Source organism: Protopterus annectens, chromosome 7.part1, assembly GCF_019279795.1.
Source record: "Protopterus annectens isolate FY-2018-M chromosome 7.part1, PAN1.0, whole genome shotgun sequence".
Classification (NCBI taxonomy): domain Eukaryota; kingdom Metazoa; phylum Chordata; order Ceratodontiformes; family Protopteridae; genus Protopterus; species Protopterus annectens.
This window is the reverse complement of record NC_056740.1, coordinates 50,734,114-50,759,062: the sequence shown is the minus strand read 5'-3', so window position 1 is coordinate 50,759,062 and position 24,949 is coordinate 50,734,114. Positions and strand designations below refer to the sequence as shown.

At 40.3% G+C, this 24,949-nt stretch overlaps 1 protein-coding gene across 1 annotated transcript in view; it reads left to right on the top strand.

Moving 5' to 3' along the window:
• Nucleotides 1-24,949, top strand: part of TPRA1 (transmembrane protein adipocyte associated 1) — a 1,152,100-nt gene that overhangs the window by 618,367 nt on the left and 508,784 nt on the right. The window contains exon 3 of the mRNA XM_044078540.1: nucleotides 15,111-15,243. Within this exon, the coding sequence (XP_043934475.1) occupies nucleotides 15,111-15,243 (133 nt within the window). The remainder of the gene's footprint in view (nucleotides 1-15,110; nucleotides 15,244-24,949) is intronic.

Sequence of the window (24,949 nt, the reverse complement as noted above, 5' to 3'; positions counted from 1 at the left end):
CTTTGGACTTTAGTAGGGAAGAAAGTGATAATCATCTGGAATTTTTTTGTTTAACAGTATTTTTAAAAGGAGGGGGCAGCACCAACATCTTGGAAGAAAGCTTTCGTGGCTGTATTACTGACTGATGCAAAGAACCATCAGAACAGAGACTAGTTGGCATAATGATTGAGGTCTTTACTGCTCATGCATAATGTGCAAGGTTCGATCCTGACCTCTGGCCAGTGCCTTTATGGAGTTTGCATGATGTCCTTCATGGATGCATCTGCAGTCATAACAAGTGGGTTGTCCTGTCGTCAGGCAGCCCTGCAGTCGGCCGGATTCCAAAGTCCGGGTCCGGCCGCTGATGTCGCACTCCACCCGACGTCATCTCTGCTGGTCTTCGGGTATAAAAGCATCAGCCGACGCCATTTTCCTCAGTCTTTCTTGCGTGGCGCCAAGCAGAAGCTGTTCGCAAGTGCCGGTCGGTCGGATCCAGAGATTACTTCTACCGAATACTACCGAAGACTTCTAAAGCTAAGTACCCGTTGGGGACTCTTTCTTGCCTCAGCCGATGTCAGAAAAAGTTAACAATTGTTTAACCTGTGGGAAACAAATACCTCATAAAGATTTCCACTCTTACTGTCTGCCTTGTTTAGGCCCAGCCCACGACGTAGCAGCCTGTTCGCCTGTGCCTTTTCAACCGGCACGCTTAGGCGTCGGTCGGAGTTTGCAGAACAGTTTTGGTACTGATTTACATTATGTCGCCGGATTCTCGACTACCCCAAAAACGCAAAGATAAAGACCGACACTCGCGGTCCGCGGTTTCGCCGAAACCACGGCAAAGCAAACATGAGTGTCTCGGTTTCGGCGAAACCGAAAACTGCTCAAAGTACAGCTGAACCTATTCTTACAACTGAGGCCCCTGCTACAATTCTTGAATCGACCTCAGAAATTTTACCCACTACGGTGACTGACTTATCAGGTACCATCCCCTTGGATGTCTCTACCCCAGCACGTGGTGCTGCTAGGCCTCCAACAGCCATGTCCATTAAGGCCTTCGCCAGGGCTAAAGCAGCCAAGACTACTAAATCAGTGCCTGTTAAACCCCCCATCATCCAGGCCCTCTTCTAGTTCTCAAATGCTTTCTTTGGCAGAAGATTTAATTTCTTTAATTAGAGGATCTCAATCTCACCCAGACAGGGCCTCTCAGCCCCCAGAGAAGAGACCTAGGGCAGAGCCCCCTGAGCCAGTGTCTTCTGATGATTCTGCTCATGAATCAGACATAACTGACCAGCCTGAGGCTCCCTTTTCCAATTAAGATTCTGATGCTGAAGAATCCATTCCAGCTGCTTCCCCACCAGAAGAATTCTCCTTTGGAGAAACCCTGCATGCCATGCGAGAACAGTTCCAATGGCAGCAACAGGATTTTTCAGACTCCAGAAAAGACTTAGGACTTTTCTGCACCTACCACAGCACAGGCCCTTAGCTATACCTCCTGTTCTCTCTGTGGTGGATGATGCTTTCAATGATGTTTGCTGCTCCAGATTCTTTACCCCAGCCCCTGCCAAACCAGACAGATTTTACAGGGTGCCAGATACTCATCACCACCTTTACAAGGCTCCTCTTGCAGACCCAGAAACTATATCCCAGGGTCCCAAGGCAGTAGCCAACCACAGCTAAAACCCTATTCCTTCTGAAAGGGAAGCAAGGTCACTAGACAGATGGGGTAAAAAGGTCTACACTTCAGCTACTCTCTCAGCTAGAGCTTTAAACTGTCAGTTTCACATGATACAATACCAAGAGTTTATGCTTGATCAGTTAACTAAAAAGCTAACTACTGATGAATCTCTTGATAAGAAATATGTATTAGAGATGGTAAATAACATACAACAGGTTAGCAACCATTCCTTAAAATGTGGCTATGATGCACTGGAGGCTTCATTTAGATCAGCCATGACAGGCACAGTGATAAGAAGACATGCATGGCTAAAGGAACAAGCTTTACCGGATCATGTTAAAGCTAAGTTGCTAGATGCTCCTATGGACAAGACAAGTTTGTTTGGTACACCTGCCCAGCAGGTTATGAAGAAAATGGAAGAAAAGGCAAAATCTGTTCAAACTGTTAAAGATTTCCTGCAAGTCCAACCACCAAGGTTTAGCAGGAACTGGCCTGCCAAAAATTGGTCCTTTCCTGACTCTGCAAAATTTCAAAGGGGCAGGAATAGACGTTCCAGAGGCAGAACCCAATCCAGAGGAGGTGCCTACAGAGGACGACAGTGGCAAGGTAACAACAGAGCCACAGACACAGCCACTGCCACTACATCAGCACAGCCACAGTGACTTAATCCTAAATCCGCCTACCAGGGAACAAATAGCAGCTCCTCTAGGCGGAAAGTTAACCTTATTTTCAAAGAACTGGCACTACATAACAAAAGACAAGTGGATTTTACAAACCATAGATCAAGGTTACCGGTTTCACTTCCACACTTTACCAGTCAAAATAGGAATGCCAAACCTACCTCCACATCAAAAAACAGAGGCTCTACGCTAGATAATGGAGTTAGCAAACATGAGAGCTGTGGAAAGAGTGCCAACAGCAGAACAAGGAAAGGGGTTCTACTCCAGACTATTCCTAGTTCCAAGAAAGGAAAAAAGTTGGAGACCAATTCTCGACCTGTCCACCTTAAATACATACATCATTGTCCCAAAATTCAAAATGCTGACCCTACAGCAACTTCTTCCCATGCTGGGCAAGGAGTCTTGGCTGGTAACTCTAGATCTCAAGGAGGCATACCTGCACGTCCCAATTCGACCAATCTGCAGAAGATACCTCAGATTTCTTGCAGGATCAGAGCACTTTCAATTCTCAGCATTGCCCTTTGGCTTATCTACTGCCCAGAGTATTCACAAAATGCCTGGCATCAGTAATCGCCATTGCAGACTACAGGGGATTCAAATTTACCCATACCTGGACGACTGCCTGCTACAAGGGGACAACAAAAGCAAGCTGACAACAGATTTACAAAGGGTCATTTACTTGCTACAAGGACTGGGATACACAGTCAATTTACAAAAGTCAAGGCTGATACCATCCCAAACAAGGACATTCTTGGCTGAATTGGACACAGTACAACAAATGGCATTCCTGACTACAGAAAAACAAAAGAACTTCCTCTTTACTTCTTGGCACTAACAAAACTGAACAAGTTAACAGCAAGAAAATTTCTACAGGCCTTGGGCTTCATGGCATCATGCATAATCTTGGTCCCATTTGCCAGACTACATATGAGAAACTACAGTGGTACCTAAAGAATTTATGGTCCCAACACAGACACAGTCTAGAAACAGAAATCCCACTAATTCCATGCTTAAAACAGGAGTTCCTATGGTGGGCTCAGGCATGCCAGTCAAACCCAGGCCTGCCCTTCCGCAGATGTCAACCAAGCCAGACCATCACAACAGACGCTTCAGATCTAGGATGGGGGCCCACATGCTGGACAAATGCGTGCAAGGATTGTGGACACAGGATCAAATTCACCTGCACATCAATCTAAAAGAAATGCTGGCAGTAAAACTGGCAATCCAAAAGTTCAAACCTTTCCTCAAAGAGGGCCAGTTGATGATAAGGACAGACAACACCACAGTCATGTGGTACATCAACAAACAGGAGGCACTCATTCATACCCCTATGCAGAATGACCTTGGAGCTGTGGACCCTGGCACTCAGCTACAACATTCAGTTACAGGCAATATTTGTACCGGGGAAAGACAATACTCTAGCAGACATACTAAGCAGAACCACGGATGCCCACGAATGGAAGCTGCACCCGGACATCTTCAAGACCATCTCAAAGAAATGGGGAATGCCACAGATAGACCTATTCGCATCACCTCTCAATCACCAGCTCGAAAAATTCTGCACGAGGAAATTCCATCCACTAGCATGGAAAGTGGACTCACTCTCCTTCAACTGGAAAGGCCTAACAGCATATGCATTTCCTCCTCTTCCTCTGATACACAAGGTACTACTAAAGATCAAGGAAGAACGTCCAAGGATAATCCTGATAGCCCCAAACTGGCCAAGACAACACTGGTATCCACTACTGAAGAGCATGTCTCGGAACAACATGTGGCCAATACCCCTGATGCCTCTGATGTTAACTCAGAACAACTACAGCATCATACATCCAAACCTAAAAACGCTGCAACTGACTGCATGGAACATCACATAGCAGCAGCTAATCCAGAACTTTCCCAAAGAGTTAAAGACATTATTCTTGAAGCACGCAGACCTTCAACAAGAAAGAACTATGCTGGAAAATGAAAAGGTTTGTCATTTGGAGTACCGAAAGAGGAAAAGATGTGTCAAACATAGATATGCCTAACATTCTGGAGTATCTGGCGAACTTCTTCATTCAGGCCTGTCCTACTCCTCCATCAAGATACATGCATCAGCTATTTCAGCAGAATACAGCTTTGATCCTCCTGTTTTTCACACCCTTTGCTCAGGCAGTTCCTCAGAGGAATCAAGAATGTAAAACCTCCCAGGAAACCACCATTACCAGCTTGGGACTTAAACTTTGTGCTAGAAAAGTTGACACTAGCACCCTTTGAACCAGCAGCAACAGCAGACCTACAACACCTGTCATGGAAAACTGCTTTCCTACTGGCAATTACTTCAGCAAGGAGGGTTTCAGAACTACAGGCCTTAATGGCAGTGCAACCCTTCCTAATCTTCCACCAAGATAGAGTGTCCTTGAGGACTAATCCTACATTTATGCCTAAGGTGGTATCCAGAGTATCTTTAAACCAGGCAATCCACCTACCTTCCTTCTTTCCCAACCCACAAAACAGAGGGAAAGAATACTGCATACCTTGGATGTACATAGACAGCTACGCTACTACTTGGACAGAACAAAAAATAGCAGAAGGACTGACCAACTTTTGTAGCCTATGCAACTGGAAGGGAAGGAAAAGCTATTTCCAAACAGACAATCTCCAAATGGATAGGAAATTGCATACGATACTGTTACTCCTTCCATGGAAAACCAATTCCACAGAACATAAGACCTCATTCTACAAGGGCAACAGCCACTACCACAGCCTTCTTACGGTGGCAACCAAAGACATTATTGAGGCGGCTACTTGGACCTCCGTGCATACATTTGCCAAGCATTATAATTTGCCTCTTTATTCCAGATCCCGAGCAGGGTTTGCCACTGCTGTACTGCAAGGGATCTTAAACACACCATAATCTACCTTTATCCTCCTCCCTAGTTGGCTATGGTATTCTACCCATTGTTATGACTGCAGATGCATCCATGAAGGACATAGTACAGTTTTGTACCTACCATAAATGTAGATGTCCGAACTGGATAGCATCTGCAGTCAGGATTACCCTCCCTCCTTCCCTCTGTGGTACTCCTAGGGTGTTTACCCTCCTAATAGCTAGCTGTTGGGGAGTCTTTATGGTGTATTTGTTTGTATATATGTACATATATGCTTATTGTTGTGTTTACCTCTATCTATTTGGAAACATTGGCATCTATCCAAATTTTACCCTGCAAGAGGGCTACTGGCATCTGGGGCAAGAAACACTGAGGAAAATGGCGTCGGCTGATGCTTTTATACCCGAAGACCAGCAGAGATGACGTCGGGTGGAGTGCGACATCAGCCGAAGCCGGACCCGGACTTTGGAATCCGGCCGACTGCAGGGCTGCCTGACGACAGGACAACCCACTTGTTATGACTGCAGATGCTATCCAGTTCGGACATCTACATTTATGGTAGGTACAAAACTGTACTTTCTTCCTGTGTCTTTCTGGGCTTCTTCCTGCCTCCCAAAAACATGCAGAATGCTCACATCTCAAACTCACCCAAGAATGGAGTTGTGGGCAGCAGTACAGACGCTAGATAGTACCCTTGATGGGGAAGAGTTGAATAGACCAGTTGCTTTGGGCATCAACTGTAGTGTACAGTATCCTCAAGATAGGAGAACACAGATCACAGACTGAATGCCATAGTAGGGCAAGTATCTCTAAGGTTTAAAATATGGCTGTAGGTGATTCAATCATGTTGACTAATGTCACCAGATGAGCCTAGGTATATGCTGGTAGAAGTGGGTTGAGGACCCCGCCTGTCCCAACCTATGCTAAGTGCTAATGGTAGGGAGGGGTGTATGTGCCCATATTGGCCAGTGCATGCCTGCCATAAAGCCTAGCAGCCCTGGGTTAATAAGCTGCTGGTGGGCCGGTGTCCATTTAACCAGCTTGGGTTACCTCCTCCGTTAAGAGAAAGATGGATGTAAAACCAATCAATCTGCCAAAAATGAACTAAGAACTGCTACATTCATTGCAGGTTCACTGACAGGCAGAGCTTGGGAGTGGATGAGATGACTATAAGGAGAATGCTGATTATATTCTATAACAAGCAGACAAAATGGAAAGGCAGCAGCAAAGCCACTTAGTTTGTTATCCAGAGTCTACTACTCTGGAGGAGGACAGGCTAGAGATAGTGTGGGAACTGTGGTGAAGCAGAGGCTTCAGAAGACTGTGAAGGATGTCACCATTATTAGTGATCATGGTAGTCACTTTAGTGTAATGAAAGGACAATACATATAGGCTCATAGGTGTTTACTAGGGTAACACAAGGGCCTTTTTAAGCCAAGCCATGCATCCCATCTGTGAGAAGTGTAAGCAGTGGGGGAAATGAACCATTTATAGGTTGCCTGTGTCTGTTAGAGACATAGGCACCTAGCCAGGGATGAATTTCCTGTTACTCATCCAGTTGCCCAAGTTGCACTTGAATTGGGATAGGGAAGAACTCTGCTTCATATGGATGAGGGCATGTTCCAGAGACTGGGTAGTCTCTGGTATACCTGTGTCCAGCAGGTCCTCTTTATATCAAAGACAGGATTTAAGTCTTGTTTGCTTTGTAGATATGCAGGAGGTCCATCAGAGTGGGATCTGGCAATGCCCTGTATGCCAGGCATAGACCTCCCCTCAAAAGCCTGTAGGAGACGGAATACAGCGATAGGGTCTTGAGGCAGTCTGCATAGGATATTTTACTTATGCCCTGTATTCTTTTAGTGAGGAACTTATGTGGACATTCCAATTGTTGGATATGCCTGGTTAGGTAAATACCAAAGGAGGCATTGTACTCTGTGATAAGTCTGATGAAAGCCAAATACAGTGGAACAGTGACTTCCTTGGACCTGGATGCCATACCTTTGTTTATAACCTCAGCCATTGCCCCACAGCAGGATTGTGATAGAAAATGAATGCATTCAGACAGCAGTTACAAGACCTGCTAGATAAAGCAGGAAACGTGAATTGGTCTTGATAATGGGTGACCTGAATGTACATATCAGTACATTCAGAACATGATATGAGGACTCCCTGGGTCCACATGGGTGGGGCAACAGGAATAAAAGGAGAGGGCTTTCTAGACTTCTGTCTGGCAAATAATTTGATGATGACCAAAACATGGTTCAGGAAGCGAGACCGTCACAAGGTCACATACAAAAGTTTCCAACATACAACCCTGGTAGACTTCCTCCTAGTAAGGAAAGGGCACTGGGGTAGAATCAGGGATTTAGCAGATAGTCACAAGGAGCACCAAAACGAGTATATCAACAGCCAAAAGTTTATTGCACCAAAACGAGTATACCAGCAGCTGAAAGTTTATTGCTCACATAAAGTCCTTAAAAACCATTGTGGTTTTTAAGGACTTTATGTGAGCAATAAACTTTTGGCTGTTATACTCGTTTTGGTGCTCATTGTGCCTATCTGCTAACATTGGTGTTGGTTGGAGCTGTCAGCTCTCTTGGGCACTTGTTTCCGATTTTTTTTTGTTGTAGAATCAGGGATTGCATAGTCATTCCCAGTGTAACAGTCAGCCCACGTATAAAGTGGTTGCCACAGTCATCTGCAAGCAGTGGTCAGAGAAGTCTTTAAGGTTAACTGAGACTATGCTGAAGACCTGGATGTTGAAGAATGGCAGCGTGAAAACAGCATGTTTGAGAACTGCAGAACAGATATGCATTTGAGCCAGACATGGAAATGAGGCAGATGAGGAAAGCTGTTGGTGGAATGCAGAAATTCAGGAAATCATCAAAACAAAGGAGTACAAGAAAAAGTAGGAGATAGAAAACACGGAGCAAGTGAAGAAGGAATACTGGTTGACAAGCAAGCAAAGAAGGAATACTGGTTGACAAGCAGGTGAAGAAATACTGGTTGACAAGCAAAAAGGGTAAGAGGAGTTGCAGTAGTATAGCACAATGCATGAAGGGTACTCTACCTGCTTCTGGAAAGTGACTCAGTAGATGGCACAAAGAAATCATGTCAGATTGCAAGGCAAGGATATAAAGATAAAGAAGGCAGTCTGACACCCTTCATAAGGGAATGCCAGCAACAAACTGCTCACCAGTCCACAGGATGTCAAAGACAGATGGATGAAGTACTTCCAGTAGCTTCTGAATGAAGGAAACCACACAGAAGCTGTTGCGCCCCTGACACAGCCTACAGTGAAACCCATCATTGAAGTAAGAGCACTAAGGAAAATGAAATCTGGGAGAGCAGCACGCTCAGATGAGGTCACAGCAGATATAACAATGTTGGATGAGATAGAGAAATGGCTCCTGATGATGCTCAAAGCAGTAGGGAGAGAAAGGTGCATCCCATATGACTGGAGCATACTAGTACCAGAGTTCAAGAACAAAGGGGAAGATTCACAATTGTTGGCAATATAGAGGTGTCGAAGATCTGTCGCAGTTAGTAGGGCGATTAATAAAACGAATATGCAGAGTAGTAAAAAATAAGATGGGAGATGAACAGTTCATATTCAGCTCAGGATGCAACACATTCGACCTGATGTTTGCCCTGAGACAGATAGTTGAGAAGAAGCTAGAGATGAGGATGGAGTCCAACTGGGTATTTCTAGACTTAAGAGAAGCATGTGACAAGGTCCTAAGAAAGCTGATTTTGGCAGTTTTGTAGTGGTTCAGAGTACCAGAAATATTAGTAGAATTAGTGTATGCTATGTACAAGGACACAAGGTCTCAAGTACAGTGTTCATTCTCAAAGAAGGGTTCCCAGTTGGACTGGATGTGCATTAGGGTTCAGCTGTGGGCCCACTGCTGTTCAAACTGGTGAGAGACTACATTAGCAAACAGGTCAGAGGCCACAGATCAGAGTTAATGTTTGCAGAATATGTCACTACAGACAGACTCTGAACAAGAACACCAAAGGATTGGGAAATGGAATGCAAAACTGTTGGCATATAGGATGAAACTGAGTACAGATAAGACAGTTGTAATGGCAGAAAATTGTGGAAATCAGAAGAAGCTGAGAGTTGAGATATAGAAAATAGTGGAACAGGTTAACAGCTTAAAGGTATCTAGGAGGGGTGGTTGAGTAGAAGGGAATTCTAAGTGTGGAGGTCAAAGCTAGAATCAGAGGGGCTGCAACCAACTGGTACAGTGTGTCAGGGGTAGTATATGACGGACGAATGTTAAATAAGCTGAAAATTTAGGTGTACAAAACAGTAGTGTGACCAGTACTACTGTATGGTACAGAAACCTGGACAGTAAAGGCAAAGCAACTGAGGAAACTAGAGGTAGTTGTGATTAAGTGCCTGAGACGGGTGGAAAGGTACACACTGTGGGACAGACAAAGAAATTAGAACATAAGAGCAGAAGCCCAAGTAACTTCATTTGCAGAAAAGGTCAAAGAGAACAGATTACACTGGTGCAGGCACATGTGCAAAAAAGCCAGCGACAATTTGGTGAAAATAGTCTGGGACAAACTGGAAGAAGGCAAGAGAAAACCAGGACATCCAGCAAAGAGTGGATGGATTGTGTGAGAGAATACCTAGGAGACTTGGATATGAGTAAAAAAGGCGAGTGGCATTGAATAGAGAGATGGTGACAGTTGCTATGACACCCCAACCCTATGTAGAAAATGGGAAAAAAAGGTTGGTAATGATAAAGGCCCATCAGACCCATTTCAGTTTTAAACCACAGTTATAAAGTGTTCTAAAAAATGACAAAGGTAATGCCAAAACTGATAGATATGGATCAGTGTGATTTTGAGGAGAGGCTTACATTTGACATTAATTGAACAGTGAGAACAAATGTTAGAAAATACCACTGTTGGTGGGTTTTGATGCAGAGAAAGCCTTCAGCAGTGTAAGCTAGGAATTTGAGTTGGTGAATGGAAATGGTTGCATTCCCTGATAAAATAATACTTAATTAGGAGGAAATAGTAAGGATCGGAGGCAAGAATTAAAGTGAGAGGGTTCCTCTGTCATAAAGTTTTTGAACATAGGAACCAGGCAGGGGTGTCCTCTTTCCCCTTTTATTTGCTTTATATTTATAACCACTGACAAAGAAAATAAGGGAGTCAAAAATGCAAAGATATAATTGGTATGGTAACAAAGAAAAGTTGGCTTAATTTGCAGATATTATTTTGCATTTGATAAATCCAGAAAAAGGGCATCTCAGTGTTGAGGACCATTTTAAGGCAGTTTCAAGTCTTTTTGAGTTATGAAATTAATGGAGATAAAACAAAGGCTTTAGCCATAAATTATGTACCTCCACACGCATTGGTTCAGCAATAGCTATGTTTGCAAGGACAAAATATGATTAAGTATTTAGGAGTATGGGTAAAAAAGGCTTCTGTTATGACATTTAAGGATACATGGGAAGAGACTAAACAAAAGATAGTACAAAAACTGAGAAACTAGAAGCTGTTGTTTATGGACGGAGATACAGCCAGTGAAAATGTTTTTATTCTCTTTCTTTAAACTTATATACGGGTACATGCATAATTTTATTAACCAGAGGAGAAGTTGTGGAAAAGAATAAAGAGGTGAAGGAATTTAAGTGGGACTGGAATAGGACAATAATTAAATGGCATAAGATGATCCTTCAGTAGAACAAGGTGGTTTAGGATCCCCTGATTTGAAGGGATGTTTTAGAGCTACACAGTTAAGGCTCCTATACGTAACACAAGCAGAATGTTACAGTTCAAAGTGGAAAGGAATGATAATAAAGGGGTAATGGGTGGGTTCAATAAATAGAGGGGTTTTGGATGCAGATCTTTAAGGAGAATAATAGCTATATAGAATATTCATAAAGTAGCAGAAAGTATTCTAAGAACTAAGCCAACACTATAATTGAGAAAGGAGTTTTTCCAGTAGGGATGACGGCAGATATGTGCATAGAAAATAGGCAAGAGTGGGAGCTGGAATTTACTGGAGAAAACTGGCAAAGGGAACATAGTATTGTGAGGAAATACCTAGAAAGGGAATGGTAATAGAGTGGGATGAGGCCAAGAAGATGTTTAGACTGCAGGGTCGATACTGCCTTCCCTACCAGGGATTGATATTGGAGTATAGGCAAAGAGAAAAGGATGGGGGGGAATCTTAAGTGAAAGACCTTCTGCTAGAGTTTTTAGTTGAATCTAGAACAGAAGTTGCTGTTAAAAAGTTATAATTAGAGGGGCATGTAAAATACTGCATGATAACTATACGAGTCAATTAGAGGAGGCTAGAAAAGATTAGGAAAGTATATTTACTAGGGAACAATGGTACTGCGGTGCTGGTGCTGCGGTAGCATTGTCACCTCACAGTAAGACGTCCTGTTCAATTCTCAGCTAGAGCGTCTTCTGTGTGGAGACGTGCGTGAATGGGCATACCTTCGTTGAAGGTTGTGCGTCAGGGCCGGCAACTCGGCATGTAAAAATCTACTGCCAATCATTAGCGGACCGGAGTTCCACTGTGGCGACCCCTAACCGGGAAAAACCGAAAGACACAACAACAACATTTACTAGGGAACAATGGGAGGACAAATGTATGGTTCCCAAGTATGCAACCAAATCCAGGAGGTTTAGGATCTTTGTTTGGAAGTGCTTGCATATGTATTTTTATACTCCCAAGCAGACTTCAAAGTTTTTTCCTCGGGTAGATAGAAAATGTTGGAGGTATTATGGGGAAGAAAGAGGTAAATGGGAATATGTCTTTTGTGTCTGTAATGAGTTGACAGATTTAAAAAAATTCCTACAGAGTACTCTGTCAGAAATATTGAGTGAGGAAGTGGGAAATGTAAGCAAGGAAATGATTCTTTTTAGCTGGGACATGATTTGGATTGTCTAGGCATAGTAGAGCCTTAACAAGTTTGTTGGCTGCCAAAAAAGCAATTGCCAGAAAATGGAAATCAGTCTAAACCAGCTCTATTTTTGAAGTATTGAATATTATAAAACAGATGAAAGAACTGGAAGAGGGATCTTTAAAAAAGGGAAAAAAATAAATACATAATAAGTGGAAATTGTGGGAATAATACGTGTAGAATAATCGGGAGGAGGAGTGAGGTTTAAAGAATGCAGCAATTTATATGTAATGCTGGAATGATGGTTGCAAGAAAGGAAGAGATAAGTGATGTATAATGTATGCAGATGGCAAAATGTTAATGTGATTTGCTGTCTTTTTTGATTAGTTTAATAAAGGTGTTGCAAAAAGATGGGATGGGGTAGTTTGTTGTTGTTGTTTGTCTTTCGGCTTTTCCCGGTTAGGGGTCGCCACAGCGGAACTTCGGTCTGCTAATGATTGACAGTTGTTTTTTTTATGGTGTCGAGTTGCCAGCCCGACGCCCAACCTTCAACGAAGGCACGCCCATTCAACGCATGTCTTTCGAATGCCCACTCGACCACGGGGAGGACATGCAGACTCCATACAGAAGGCACTTCCAACCCAAGCCGAGAATCGAATGGGCGAGTCTCTTGCTGTGAGGCAACAACGCTACCACTGCACTACCGTGGAATGGGATGGGGTAGTTTGTAAACTAGAGAAAAGAGAAGTAGAAACGGGAGAGCAAAGGGGTTGAATAGTCAGCATCTTTGATCACTGGATTGTTTTTTATTAGGTTTCTGACTATTTTATGTTTTTTTATTGGTGTTAATATTATCGACCAATGTATTGTTTCTATTTCAATTTCACATTTATTTTCATTTCCATTCATGTTTTGTTAATCGTGTGTTAATTTGGTAATTATGGTCATGTGCCTATTTTGTTTAATATAAGTTGTGTTTTTAACTATGCCTGCTCATTCTGAAGAACTCCATAGATCAAGGACGAAAGCGCTTAATCTGTTAATAAAGTGTGACAAACAGCATTTCATTCTACCTCCTTTTTTATTAGTTTTTGAGAGGGTTTTGTGTTTTGTTATCTTTTAGCAATGTGTTTACATTAGTGTGTTAACAGAGTATAAGGGATGATATTTTATTCAGGGATTTTGAAACAAGTGCACTTTGAGCTTTTTTTGAGGTGTTTTCTGCATTTTTCCCCTGAAGCTTTAAAGGTTTGTTTCGACCTTGAGGTTTTCTAGAGTCAAATTCCAGTCTGTAGGTGTTAGCTTGATGAATGTGTTTTCAACCATAGTCATAGTAAATCGTGGTATAGCTAGAAGAATGTAACTGGAGTTTCTTGGAGAATAGGAATAGGTCCTGAAAAAATTTAGCAGGGGCTGTGGTTGTCTTTTAACTTAAAAGTTAATGTGTTGGAGGAGGAATAGCTTGGTGTGCACACACAGGAGCCAGTTGGATTTTGAGATAGTGAGGCTGTGATGTTCTTTTGTCTGTCATGAACAGATACAAGAATTTTTTTTCTGCAATATCTATATTGCAATTGGAATTGGTAGTTGTGATGGCCAGGCTATATTCTAGTCATGATAGTCGTATATTTTGGGCAGGTTATCATCTGGCATTTCTGTGCAAATGTGAGATATTTTATATGCTACTTTGTATTGGGAGAGGGCTTTGTTGATTTGATGCTCTGTGTGAGATAGGAAAGAGCGGGTTGAGTCAACCGTGTATTCCTAAATATTTTTGTGATATGACCATTTATCAAAGGAGACCTTATGGTTAGTTCTATGCAGCGGATGAAGGTTTAGCAAGGCTTTGACTTGCGCAAGATAACATGATGGTGTTTTTTTGGTTCACATTGTCTTAACTTTACAGCAAGTAACCCATTTCAGGGACTTTCAGAGCCAGCAAAGCATTTTGAAGCTGAGCATTAGTGTTGGCTGCCTTAGTAATGTCCATGTTATTGTCTTTGGCATTTAATAGGTAGTTTAGTTGATAGATTCCAGGGCAGGTGTTAAAGATGGAGAAGAGGGATGCAAGTATGGAGTCTTGTGGGACACATAAAGTTGTGGTTCCTGATGGTTTATGGGTTCCGCTTGTACTAAGATAAAATAGTGTTTTATGGAGAAGGTTGGCAAAACCGTGGCAGACTTCAGTGGAAAATTTGCATTGCTTAAAATTTATAAGGATGTCTTGGTTAATATTCAAAAGGTTCTTTTAAGGCTTATTAAGATTTACTGATATAGCATCTATAAACCTATTTTCCATATTGGTATAGGTTTGGTTAGTAAGTAATAAGGCAGTTTATTGTGTTGGATTTTGGTCTAAATCTGTGTTTATTGGAGAATATGTTGTATTTAGTGAGGTAGTCCAATGTCTTTTCATACGTAAGGTTTCAAATAGTTTAACTTTGGGGGTCAGTGTTTTCTATGGGTTGATAGTCATCAGTAATTTTAAGGAGGGAAGTTTTGTCAGAGGAGTTATTATGGTGTATTAAAGTAATAATTTACTGTCTTGGTTGCGAGAGTGGAATTGAATGTATGTGCTAGTGGAGAGGAAAGCAATTTGCATCCAGTTTTTAAAATATAACCATATGCAGTGTTCACACTACAGTCTGTTATGTGTACGTTTGTCAGCTTCATCTTCCAATTTGTGGCTAAATAATAGAAATGGGGATAATGTAGAGTGGAATTTAGTGGTTCAACAGTGGTTTGTGATATTGTTTGACATGGCTAGTTGAGAGGCTTGTGGGTTTGTACATATTTACCATTATGATTTGTAAGGTGTTTAGTGGGATGGGCTTTCTTTTTTTTGATTTGCGAAATAAAACATTGTTGCTTGTGGTCATTATGCTGTTCCAAAAATTCTTAGGCTGGCTAATGATTTTTATTGTTCTGTAGTAGGTAGCTTTGGTTGCTTTCAAAATGGATTTCTAAATACAGAAAACCTGAATTTGTTTTCTGATAACTAACTGAAGATTCATTTTTATTTTAGGGTGCGATACTGGGATCTGGCCCTTTTGATCCCTAATGTGCTTTTCTTAGTGTTCTTGCTGTGGAAGCTGCCTTCTGCCAGAGCCAAGATCCATGCAAATTCCAGCCCTATTTTTGCAACCTTCTATATATTGGTAAGTTGGTAATTCTGGACAGTTGCCTAGGTAGGTTGCTTGGCTAAGTACAGCCTAACTTAACTGAATTACAAATTCACTGAAAGTCAGGGCTAACTGAGAAATGGTTAAAAGTCAATTTTTGTGGGGACCGCTTCCACCTCCATGTATGGGGCTTTGTCCTGTCTAGCTTATTAACTTTAAAGTCACTTCATCTTGCGTGAAAGATTAAAATATTTTTTTTTCCATTTTTTTCTTATTTTTAGTGTGTGTGTACTTTCAGTTAGATTTTGTTTGGCCAGGTAACCTTCTGCTGCCTAGGTTCACCAAGATTGATTTGCATGAGCTCAGTATGTTCTGAAGAAGAATTTACAAAATGTGCTTTGATCATTAATTGTCTTGTGGATGTAATTTTTAGAAATATATATTTGTGTATATATATTCTTGTCCTGGATGGTGCAGTGGTCGCATTGTCGCCTCACAGCAAGAGATTCTCCAGTTTGATCCTCGGCTGGGGTGCCTTCTGTGTGGAGTCTGCATGTCCTCCCTGCATTTGTGTGGGTTTCATCTGGGTGCTTCGGTTTCCTCCCACTACTGAAAATTGGCTTAGTTCCAAGTCGGACTTTTCCTGGTTTAACAAATGTTAAATATATATATATATCTATATATCTATATATCTATCTATATCTATATATATATATATATATATATATATATATATATATATATATATATATATATATATATATATAGGTTCATAGGTACTAGGCTAATGGCCCTGGAGCCTTTACAAGCCTAGCCCATAGGATCACCCTGGCATCGTGCCCCCTGACCTTAGTTCCCAGTGCCTCTGTCGAGTAGAGCCACTGGAGTGATCCCTGGGGTGTCATTTCAATTTCCCATCCACTCATTAAGATTCCTCTTGGAGAGGGTTCATAGGTAGGTACTAGGCTATCGGCCCAAGGGCCTATGTAAGCCTAGTCAGTAAGGTTCCCTGTCTTACGCCACCCAAGAAAGTTATTTCCTGTGCCACTGTCGAGCAAAGACACAGAAGTGATCCCCGGGGTGTATTTCCTATTTCCCATCCACTCATCAAGATTTTTCTTGGAGTGCTAATGAAGAACTTTGCTTGACATAGATGGGTAGCCTGTTCCAGAGTATGGGAAGTCTCTGGGACAGGAATCTATCCTTCCAGCATGTCGTGTTTATTGTGGTGACAAGGTTTAGGTCTCTAGAGCGTGTAGTTCAGAGGGATTGGGATTTCTTTAGGTGTAGCATGTCCAACAGCTCTGGGTTTGACATAGCTTTATGTGTTAGGCAGAGATCACCTAGGAGTAGGTGATATGCTACGGAGTAAAGCTTGAGTTTTTTGAGGCGGTCAGTGTAGGGCATTTGTTTGAGGCCAGTAATCCTCTCTGTGAGGTACTTCTGTGGCCTTTCCTGCTGCTGCAGATGTCTTGTGAGGTACATTCCAAAAGGGGCGTTGTACTCTATAATGGGTCTAATGAGTGTCGAGTAGAGGGGAACAATGATCTCTTTTTTTTCCTGGATGAGAACCCTTTTTATGATGAGGTGTGCCATGTAGAAGGACTTCCTGACTACTGTGGTGATGTGACTATCAAAGGACAGACTACTGTCCACCTAGGTCCCAAGGTCTCTTATCACACATTCGGTTTTAAGTAGATTGCTGCCTATGTGGTAGTTCATGGGTAGAGAGTTTTTACCAAAGGGGTGGCACTGCATTTTTTGGCATTGAGCTTGAGGCCACGGCTTTGACACCAGGCATCTGTCTCAGCGAGGCCCTTCTGTAGGATGTCCACATAATTTGGGGACTTGACTATGGCTTCTAGTTTGCAGTCATCTGCAAACTTCGTTAGCCAGAGGCCTTCTATGTTAGCCTGTACTTCAAAGAAGTAGATACCAAACTGGAGAAGTCCCAGGACTGAACCCTGTGGTACTCCACTTGTCACTGCTTTGAGGTCAGATTTGGAGTCTGCACCTTTTACAGTGTGGGTTTTGTCAGTGAGCCAGTTGGCAATCCATCTTGTGATGTAGTGATTTATACCTAGTTTAATGAGTTTAGCTATAATCCCAGAATGGGGATGCTTTGAAAGCCTTGGCAAGGTCAAGATAGGCTGTGTGAACCACCTTACCCTCATCTATGGCTTTAGTGACCTGCCTCAAAGAAGTCGATCAGGTTCAGGAGGCATGATCTGCCTTTCACAAACCCCGAACTGGGTGGGATCCAGAGTTTGGAGGTTACCAATGTCTTTGTTTGAGTTCCATGATGATACGTTCCATGGCCTTACAGACCAGGCTCGTCAGGCTAATAGGTCGATAGATCCTGGGATCAGTGGTGGCTCCTCTTTGTGGAGTGGGATAACTGTTGCTGTGCACCATTCAATGGGCACAAAGCCTGATGCGAGGCTATTATTGAACATGGTGCTTAAGTGGGGAGCCAGTTCGTTCTGAGGTTCGTGTAAAATGCAGCCTGGGATGTTGTCCGGTCCCATGGATGCCGTGTTTTTGGCTTTAGACAGTGCAGCTTTTACCTGCATAGTTGTGATTACAGGGACTCTGCATTCTTCCTGTATAGATATGGGCCCTTTAGGGGGTGAGAGGGGGTAAAGTTAGCACTGAACCTATCTGCCAGGATGTTGGCAATATCAGTTGGTTCTGTAATTTTCTTGCCTTTGTGCTGTAACTCTGAGAAGATCAGGGTGTTGCCATCGAGATTCTTGACATAGCTATAGAATGCTTTGTGGTTGTCCTTGGAATTAGTGGCGATTTTGTTTTCGTAGCTAGCTTTGGAGGATCTTATAAGGGATCATGGCTTCTTACTGAGGCTGACCAGGGAGCTCCTCTACTCATGGGATTTTACTCTCTTTTGCAACAGTTTCTTCCCTCTGTTGTACAGTTTGTTTATGGCAGGGGACCACCAGATTGGCTTCCTTTTTTTGGAGGATAGCGTCTTGTTCTGTTTGGGATAGCACGATCCATGCACTCGTGTAAGTGCTTATAGAGTGCATTTGTGTAGGATTCAGCAGTTGTAACTGTATTGTCCATCTGCATGGGTGTCATGAAGGTCACGACTTCTGTCTTAAGAAGCATGAAGTTGGCTTTGGAGACATTTTTTATTGTGGTTTCCTTAATGGGGGGTGGGGGCGGGATGTGGATATCAAGGGTGATTAGCTTATGGCCGGATCGGACCAACGAGGAGTTGACTTCAGGAGTGGAACACCAGTCACTCATGTTGGTAATGACTTGTCTATGATATTGTTGCCCCTGGTGGGGGTGTGGATGAGTTGATCTAGGGCATTGGAGTTTATGAATTCCAGAAAGCATTGAGCTAAGGAGTTGGTACATGAGTATTTTTCCCAGTTAATGGTGGTGTAGTTGAAGTTGCCCATTATTATGGTGTTAGGTTAAACCCTAATATTTTCCAGTACGTCAAGAAAAGGTAGTACATCCAGTACATCAAGAAAAGGGCCAGTGAGGTGCTCTGTTTGACATGTATGGGAAGTCTATTCCCTAGCATGGGCAGTCTCTTAGTTATGAACCTGTCTTCCAGCATGTTCTGTGTATTGTGATAATGAGGTACAGGTCTCTGGAGTGTGTGGTGCAGAGGGATTGGGATTTCATTAGATATAGCATTTCTAACAGAGCTGGGTCAGACATGGCTTTGTAAGTCAAGCAGAGATTGCCTGTTAAGTAGGCGATATGAGAAAAAGAATAGTTGGAGTTTTTTTGAGCCTGTCCACACAGGACAAGTGTTTAAGGCCTGGGATCCTCTTTGTGAGGTACTTTTGTGGCCTCTCCAGTTGTTGCAGGTGTCTAGTGTGGTACATGCCAAATGGGGCATTGTACTCTATGACTGGCCTAATGAGTGGAGTGTAGAGGGAAACAATTAACTAATTTTTCCTGGATGCAAAACCCTTAGTAATGAGATGTGCCACATAGAAGGACTTTCTGACCACAGTGACAATGTGGTGGTCAGAAGAGAGGTTGCTTTCAACCTGTGTTCCCAGATCTTTTATAACACCTTCTGTGTTCAGTGGACTACTATTGATGTGGTAATGCATGGAACTGGATTTTTCCCAAAGGGGATGACACATTTTTTGGCATTGAGCTTAAAGCCATAGTTCTGACACCAGTCATTGGTTTCAGTGAGGCCTTTCTGTAGGATGTCAACATCACTTGGGGAGTTAGTAATAGCTCCGAACTTGCAATCATCTGCAAACTTTGTTAGCTAGAGTCCCTTCGTGTTGGCCTGGACTTCAGAGAAGTAGATACCAATCAGGAGAGGAACCAGGACCGAACCCTGTGGGATTTCACTCCTGACTGGTTGGCAGTCTGACTTGAGTCAGCTACTTTCACACTGTGGGTTCTATCTGTGAGCCAGTTTGCAACCAACCTAGTGATATACGGGTTGATCAAGAAGCGATATCCTGGGTATCCAGAAGCTTTATTGTTCACACTGAATTACGATAAAAAAATAATAAACATTTCAACTTAACAACAAATACTGAGCGCTTTCACCCGCTGAAAATAATGTGGGTTTCTTCAGAGTACAAATGTAATGTCTTTACACCAGCCTTATATGGTAGTAAAATTAGATGCATAGATTGAATAATTGTTTAATTATTACGCAACGCTTTATTTTTTCTTAAATAATTAACCCTTAATTAAAACTGTTGTTCTTTAAAGATATAAGAGGTTTATGTAAGATTTGTATAAAATTTGTAAAGACTATCCATTAATAACGTACTATACACGAGGGCATGAAACTTAAAATTGCATGTGTGTGTATATCTACTTGAAAAACCTATCCACCGGGTAGCAACAAGCTAGGTTGAGTTCATAGATATCCACAATGCTTAAATGTTAAAAATAATCCAACACTAAAGTGTTTCAAAGTGTTCCCACATATAATATATCTTGTTTTAATAAAATTGTTATATCAAGTTACATAGAAATATATATGTGAGTATTACCATAGTGCAATTGTATTAAATACGTATTGAATGTATATATATACATTACTATAATGCAATTGTGTTAAATAAATATATTGTAAAAATAGTAATAAATATATTTAATTAGATATATATGTATATGAATAATAGTATTAAATGTATACATAAATAAATACATGAATAGTTAATAAATATAGATTTATAAATTACACATATAAATAACGTATATATAAAAATCCATAAATGTTTGAACGTAAATGTATATAAAAAATATGTATATAAAAATATGTATATAAAATTTTTTTATTTAAATAGTTTTTTGAATTCATAATTCTTATGTATAAAAATAAGTATTTAAATGTTTAAATATTAATATTACATAAATATTTGTGATAGCAAGAATGCTGATAAGTAACCATGTACTTATTGATGTAATTCAAACTCATATATAGAATAAAATAAAATATGTTGATAAAAACAATTATTGAATATTTGATTAATAATGTAATGGAATGGTCATATAATATAAGCTGAAATTGATATTTCAGCATTGGTATTAATAAATGAATGAATGAACATAAAAATACCTTATGCATCATATATAATACAATGTTTTCTGCCACTCACTCAGTGTGTAGTGTTTTGTAGATTAATAGTTGAAATGCATATCAATATATTTCACAGTTTTACATGACACACATATTTGTTCATGAAGACATAGTCATATGCATATTGATTTATACTTCAAAATACTAGCAATGCTAATATGCCCATTCAATCCCGGTGTGGCGCTAGCATTAAGTCTAAGCTGCCACAGGCACTCCTTAGTTAGCAGTAAATTGTCTAGGTCGCCTTCCTTTTCCCAGGGGTTGTGTATTCTATCTATAATGAAAAAGATGAATCTTTTAAAGTTGCAACATGTAGTACTGTGAACATAGAAAGCATTAGTTTCTTTTTTGTGTTTGATGTCTCTTGCATGTTCCATAATTCTTTCTTTTAATTTTCTCTTAGTTTTACCTATGTAATATGCAGGACATGAAATACAACTAGCTAAATAAACAACCATTTTTGTGTTACAATTACATTGTCCCGGGCATTGGAGTGTTCTCCCATAATCATACACTGTGCAATAGGGTCCATCATTGATATATTTGCAACTTTTACAAAACCCACATTTCTTCATGTTAGATATCTTAAATCTAGACACCCTACTTTCAAAAATCTCCTTCAGATTAGTTCCCCTACTGTATGTTATTCTCGGGTATGAACCTAGGGTCTCTTTAAATTCTTTCTTGTTATTAAACACACAGTTCCAAGTGTCATTTAGGATTGTGACTATTGCCTTTGAGTTGTCGTTGTAAGGTATGATAAATGAATCCTTCTTACTTACAAATTCTGGTTCTTTTAATCTTTTGTTTAAACCATTGTAGAGAATTGGTTTAAATTTAGTGTCCCTATTGTTAGACACCTCCCGAATTACTAAGTCTAACAATTTCTGCGGGTAGCCCCTTTCAAAAAACATTTCCTTTAATAATCTACTTTCTTCCAAGAAGTTATGATCATCACTTATGATGCGTGAAAGTCTAACCATTTGGCCTTTCACCAAGTTTTTCTTCTGGAAGTAAGGGTGGTAACTTTCATAGTGCAAATAACTATTGGAATATGTTTTTTTGCGGAAAATGTTTGATTCAATCTTACCATTTTTGTTATACATTCTAATATCTAAATAGTCACACTGTTCATTGTGTGTTTGAAATGTAAATTTAAGGAAGCTAGTACTTGTATCTAAATAATGTATAAAATCTTTTATGTCACTTTCTTCACCTTTCCAGAAAATCAGAATATCATCCAGAAATCTAACATAAAAAATAATGTTCTCCCAGTAGTTAGATGTAAAAACTTTTTCAGTTTCCCAGTGTGCTAGGACTAAATTAGCATAAGTGGGGGCACACCTAGCCCCCATTGCTACTCCTGTGCATTGTTTGTAATATTCACCTTCTAGGAAAACATAATTATTGTTTAGGATCATTTCCATAAAATCCACTAAAAGCTTCCTTTTAACAGTGTGAAATCCACTGTGTTTATCCAAAATCTTCTCAAAAAATATCAACCCTTCATTGTGTGGTATAACACTGAATAAATTGATAACATCAACCGTTATCATAGTGTATTTGACTCCTGTGTAATTCTCATTGAATTCTCTTAATTTTTCTAAACAATTCCAGGAGTCTTTAATTATGTGTGGAAAATTCATACTAATACCTTTACAGTGTGCATCAACAAATTTAGCTATGGTTTCAAGTTTAGAATTTTTCGCTGACACTATTGGTCTAAAAGGTGGATTTTGGGTATTTTTGTGTACTTTAGGTATGCCAAAGATCGTAGGGGTGATGGGGTGTTCAACAACTAAGAAATCATATTCTTGTGTGTTGATCATGCTTTCCATTAAGCAATCATATAGTAACCAGTCTATCTTTGTGTATGCTCTTTGTACTTCATATTTAGAAACTTTTCTGTATGTTTCTTCATCTTCTAACATGATTACCATTTTGTTGATGTAATCTAACTTTGTCATGATCACCACCCCACCACCCTTATCTGGCTTCATAATTCTGTATTTATTGTTGCCACAAAGTTCTGCTACACAAAATCTCTCAGTGTCAGTTAAATTGTCTTTTTTCATATGTTTTTTCTTTAGTTCCCTACGTATTTGGGACTCGCATAATGTTTCAAAAACTTGTATAACCGGGTTGTTGGGTGGTATAAATGTACTGGATCTTTTCAATGTAATAGACCCTCTGTCAATATCAACATCAACTGGTATCTGTTCCTTAGCAAAAAACATTTTTAAATTCAATGACCTCACATAAACTTTTAAATTAATAAGTATTTTACCTATGTCACTTTTAAAATACGGAACAAATGTAAAGCCCCTTTTAAACAAAGTAATGTGACCATGATTTAATTGCAGTTCACTGTAATTATATATGTTAAAGCCACCATTAGTAATGACATCACAAACATCATGATTAGTTATCTCAAAATTTTCACCTGTTGTAGCGGTGTCACTTAAGTAGAGTGTAACATGTTCCCCATACTTATATCAAAAGAAGGGTTATTGTGTTCACTCACATTTTTACACGTATTGTCAGTCTTACTAGTGGCATTTGGTACAACAAATACAGTGGTATTGAGTGTGTCCTTTAATAGTAATGGGAATTTGTCCTGAAGTGGGCTTTCCTCCCTTGGTTTGAATACTGATTTTTCCCCTCCTGGTACCTGTCTTTTATTCTCTCGGACCTCCTTAGCGGGGGTTGCTCTAAAAAAACATCATTATCTCTGTAAGCATCCCTTTGCAGTGCATTTCTGTTATGGTATCCATAGTTGTTTCCACTATTGTTTGCATTAAATGTGACTTTGTCCCTATTCAAATCATAATTTGCATCATTGTTGACAGAAAACTTTGTTTTATCATTGTGGTTTACAGATAATTTAAAATCCTTAAAATGATGATATGCCCTCTTGTTAACATAGTCATTACTGTCCCTAAACAATTTTTTATTCTTATACTCTAAACCTCTCATAACAAAACTGTCAATCTCTTTTAAAACATTGTCCATCCTGTATTTGTTATGTTCAAATAACAAGTCGTTCTGAATACTGTTGTCCAGTTCTATTAACTTCTCATTCAATTTACTCAGTCTGTGGTTATTGTTCTTGATAATCAATTTTAACAGTTCAAGACCAGTTTTATCAAACAACGATAACAGTTCGTCAAAAACAACACTTTCACTACTGAAACCAAAAGGCAATTTAAATATACGCAAACCTTTGGGAACCTGTTCCAGCTCCAAGGACCTTTCAAGGAATGCGTTATCCATTTGTATGGTTTTAAACTGCTTCAGAGTTTTTTCAAATTCCACGATCTGTTGATTTAAGGAGCCCATGTCTTTCATACTCCCCCTAGGTATACTTTTGAACGAAGGTGCCTGTACTATAACATTGATGTTTTCCCATCTCCGGTTATGAGCATTAGCACCTCTCCCGTCTCCAGCGTTCGAATTCGCACTCTGAGGCATACCAGACCTTGAATTCACTTCCTTCTTCCTCGTGTCACCTCCTGTAGAGTTCGATGAACCATTGCTGGCCGACGGAGCAGTAGGACTGTTACCCGGTGTGGAGTGAAGGGTAAATAGTTGCTCCTGCGATTCCGTTAATGTAATGTTGAGGTCAGCGTCATTATTTTTGTTAGTGCAGTTCCCTTGGATTAATTGTATTAAGCGTTGCGTCGCTTCCAAATGCTGTTTTAATAATACCTCCATGAGAACAAAAAAGTTATATTAATGTCAGTGCCGGTGTCACAACTTGAAACTCTGAGAGTAAATGAAAAGTTCTTTCAAAAATAAAGTATTCCATTTAAAATAGTGTGGCAATTTGCTTCATCGATGCCCTGGAATCGATAAAAAAATAATAAACAATTCAACTTAACAACAAATACTGAGCGCTTTCACCCTCTGAAAATAATGCGGGTTTCTTCAGAGTACAAATGTAATGTCTTTACACCAGCCTTATATGGTAGTAAAATTAGATACATAGATTGAATAATTGTTTAATTATTACGCAACGCTTTATTTTTTCTTAAATAATTAACCCTTAATTAAAACTGTTGTTCTTTAAAGATATAAGAGGTTTATGTAAGATTTGTATAAAATTTGTAAAGACTATCCATTAATAACGTACTATACATGTAT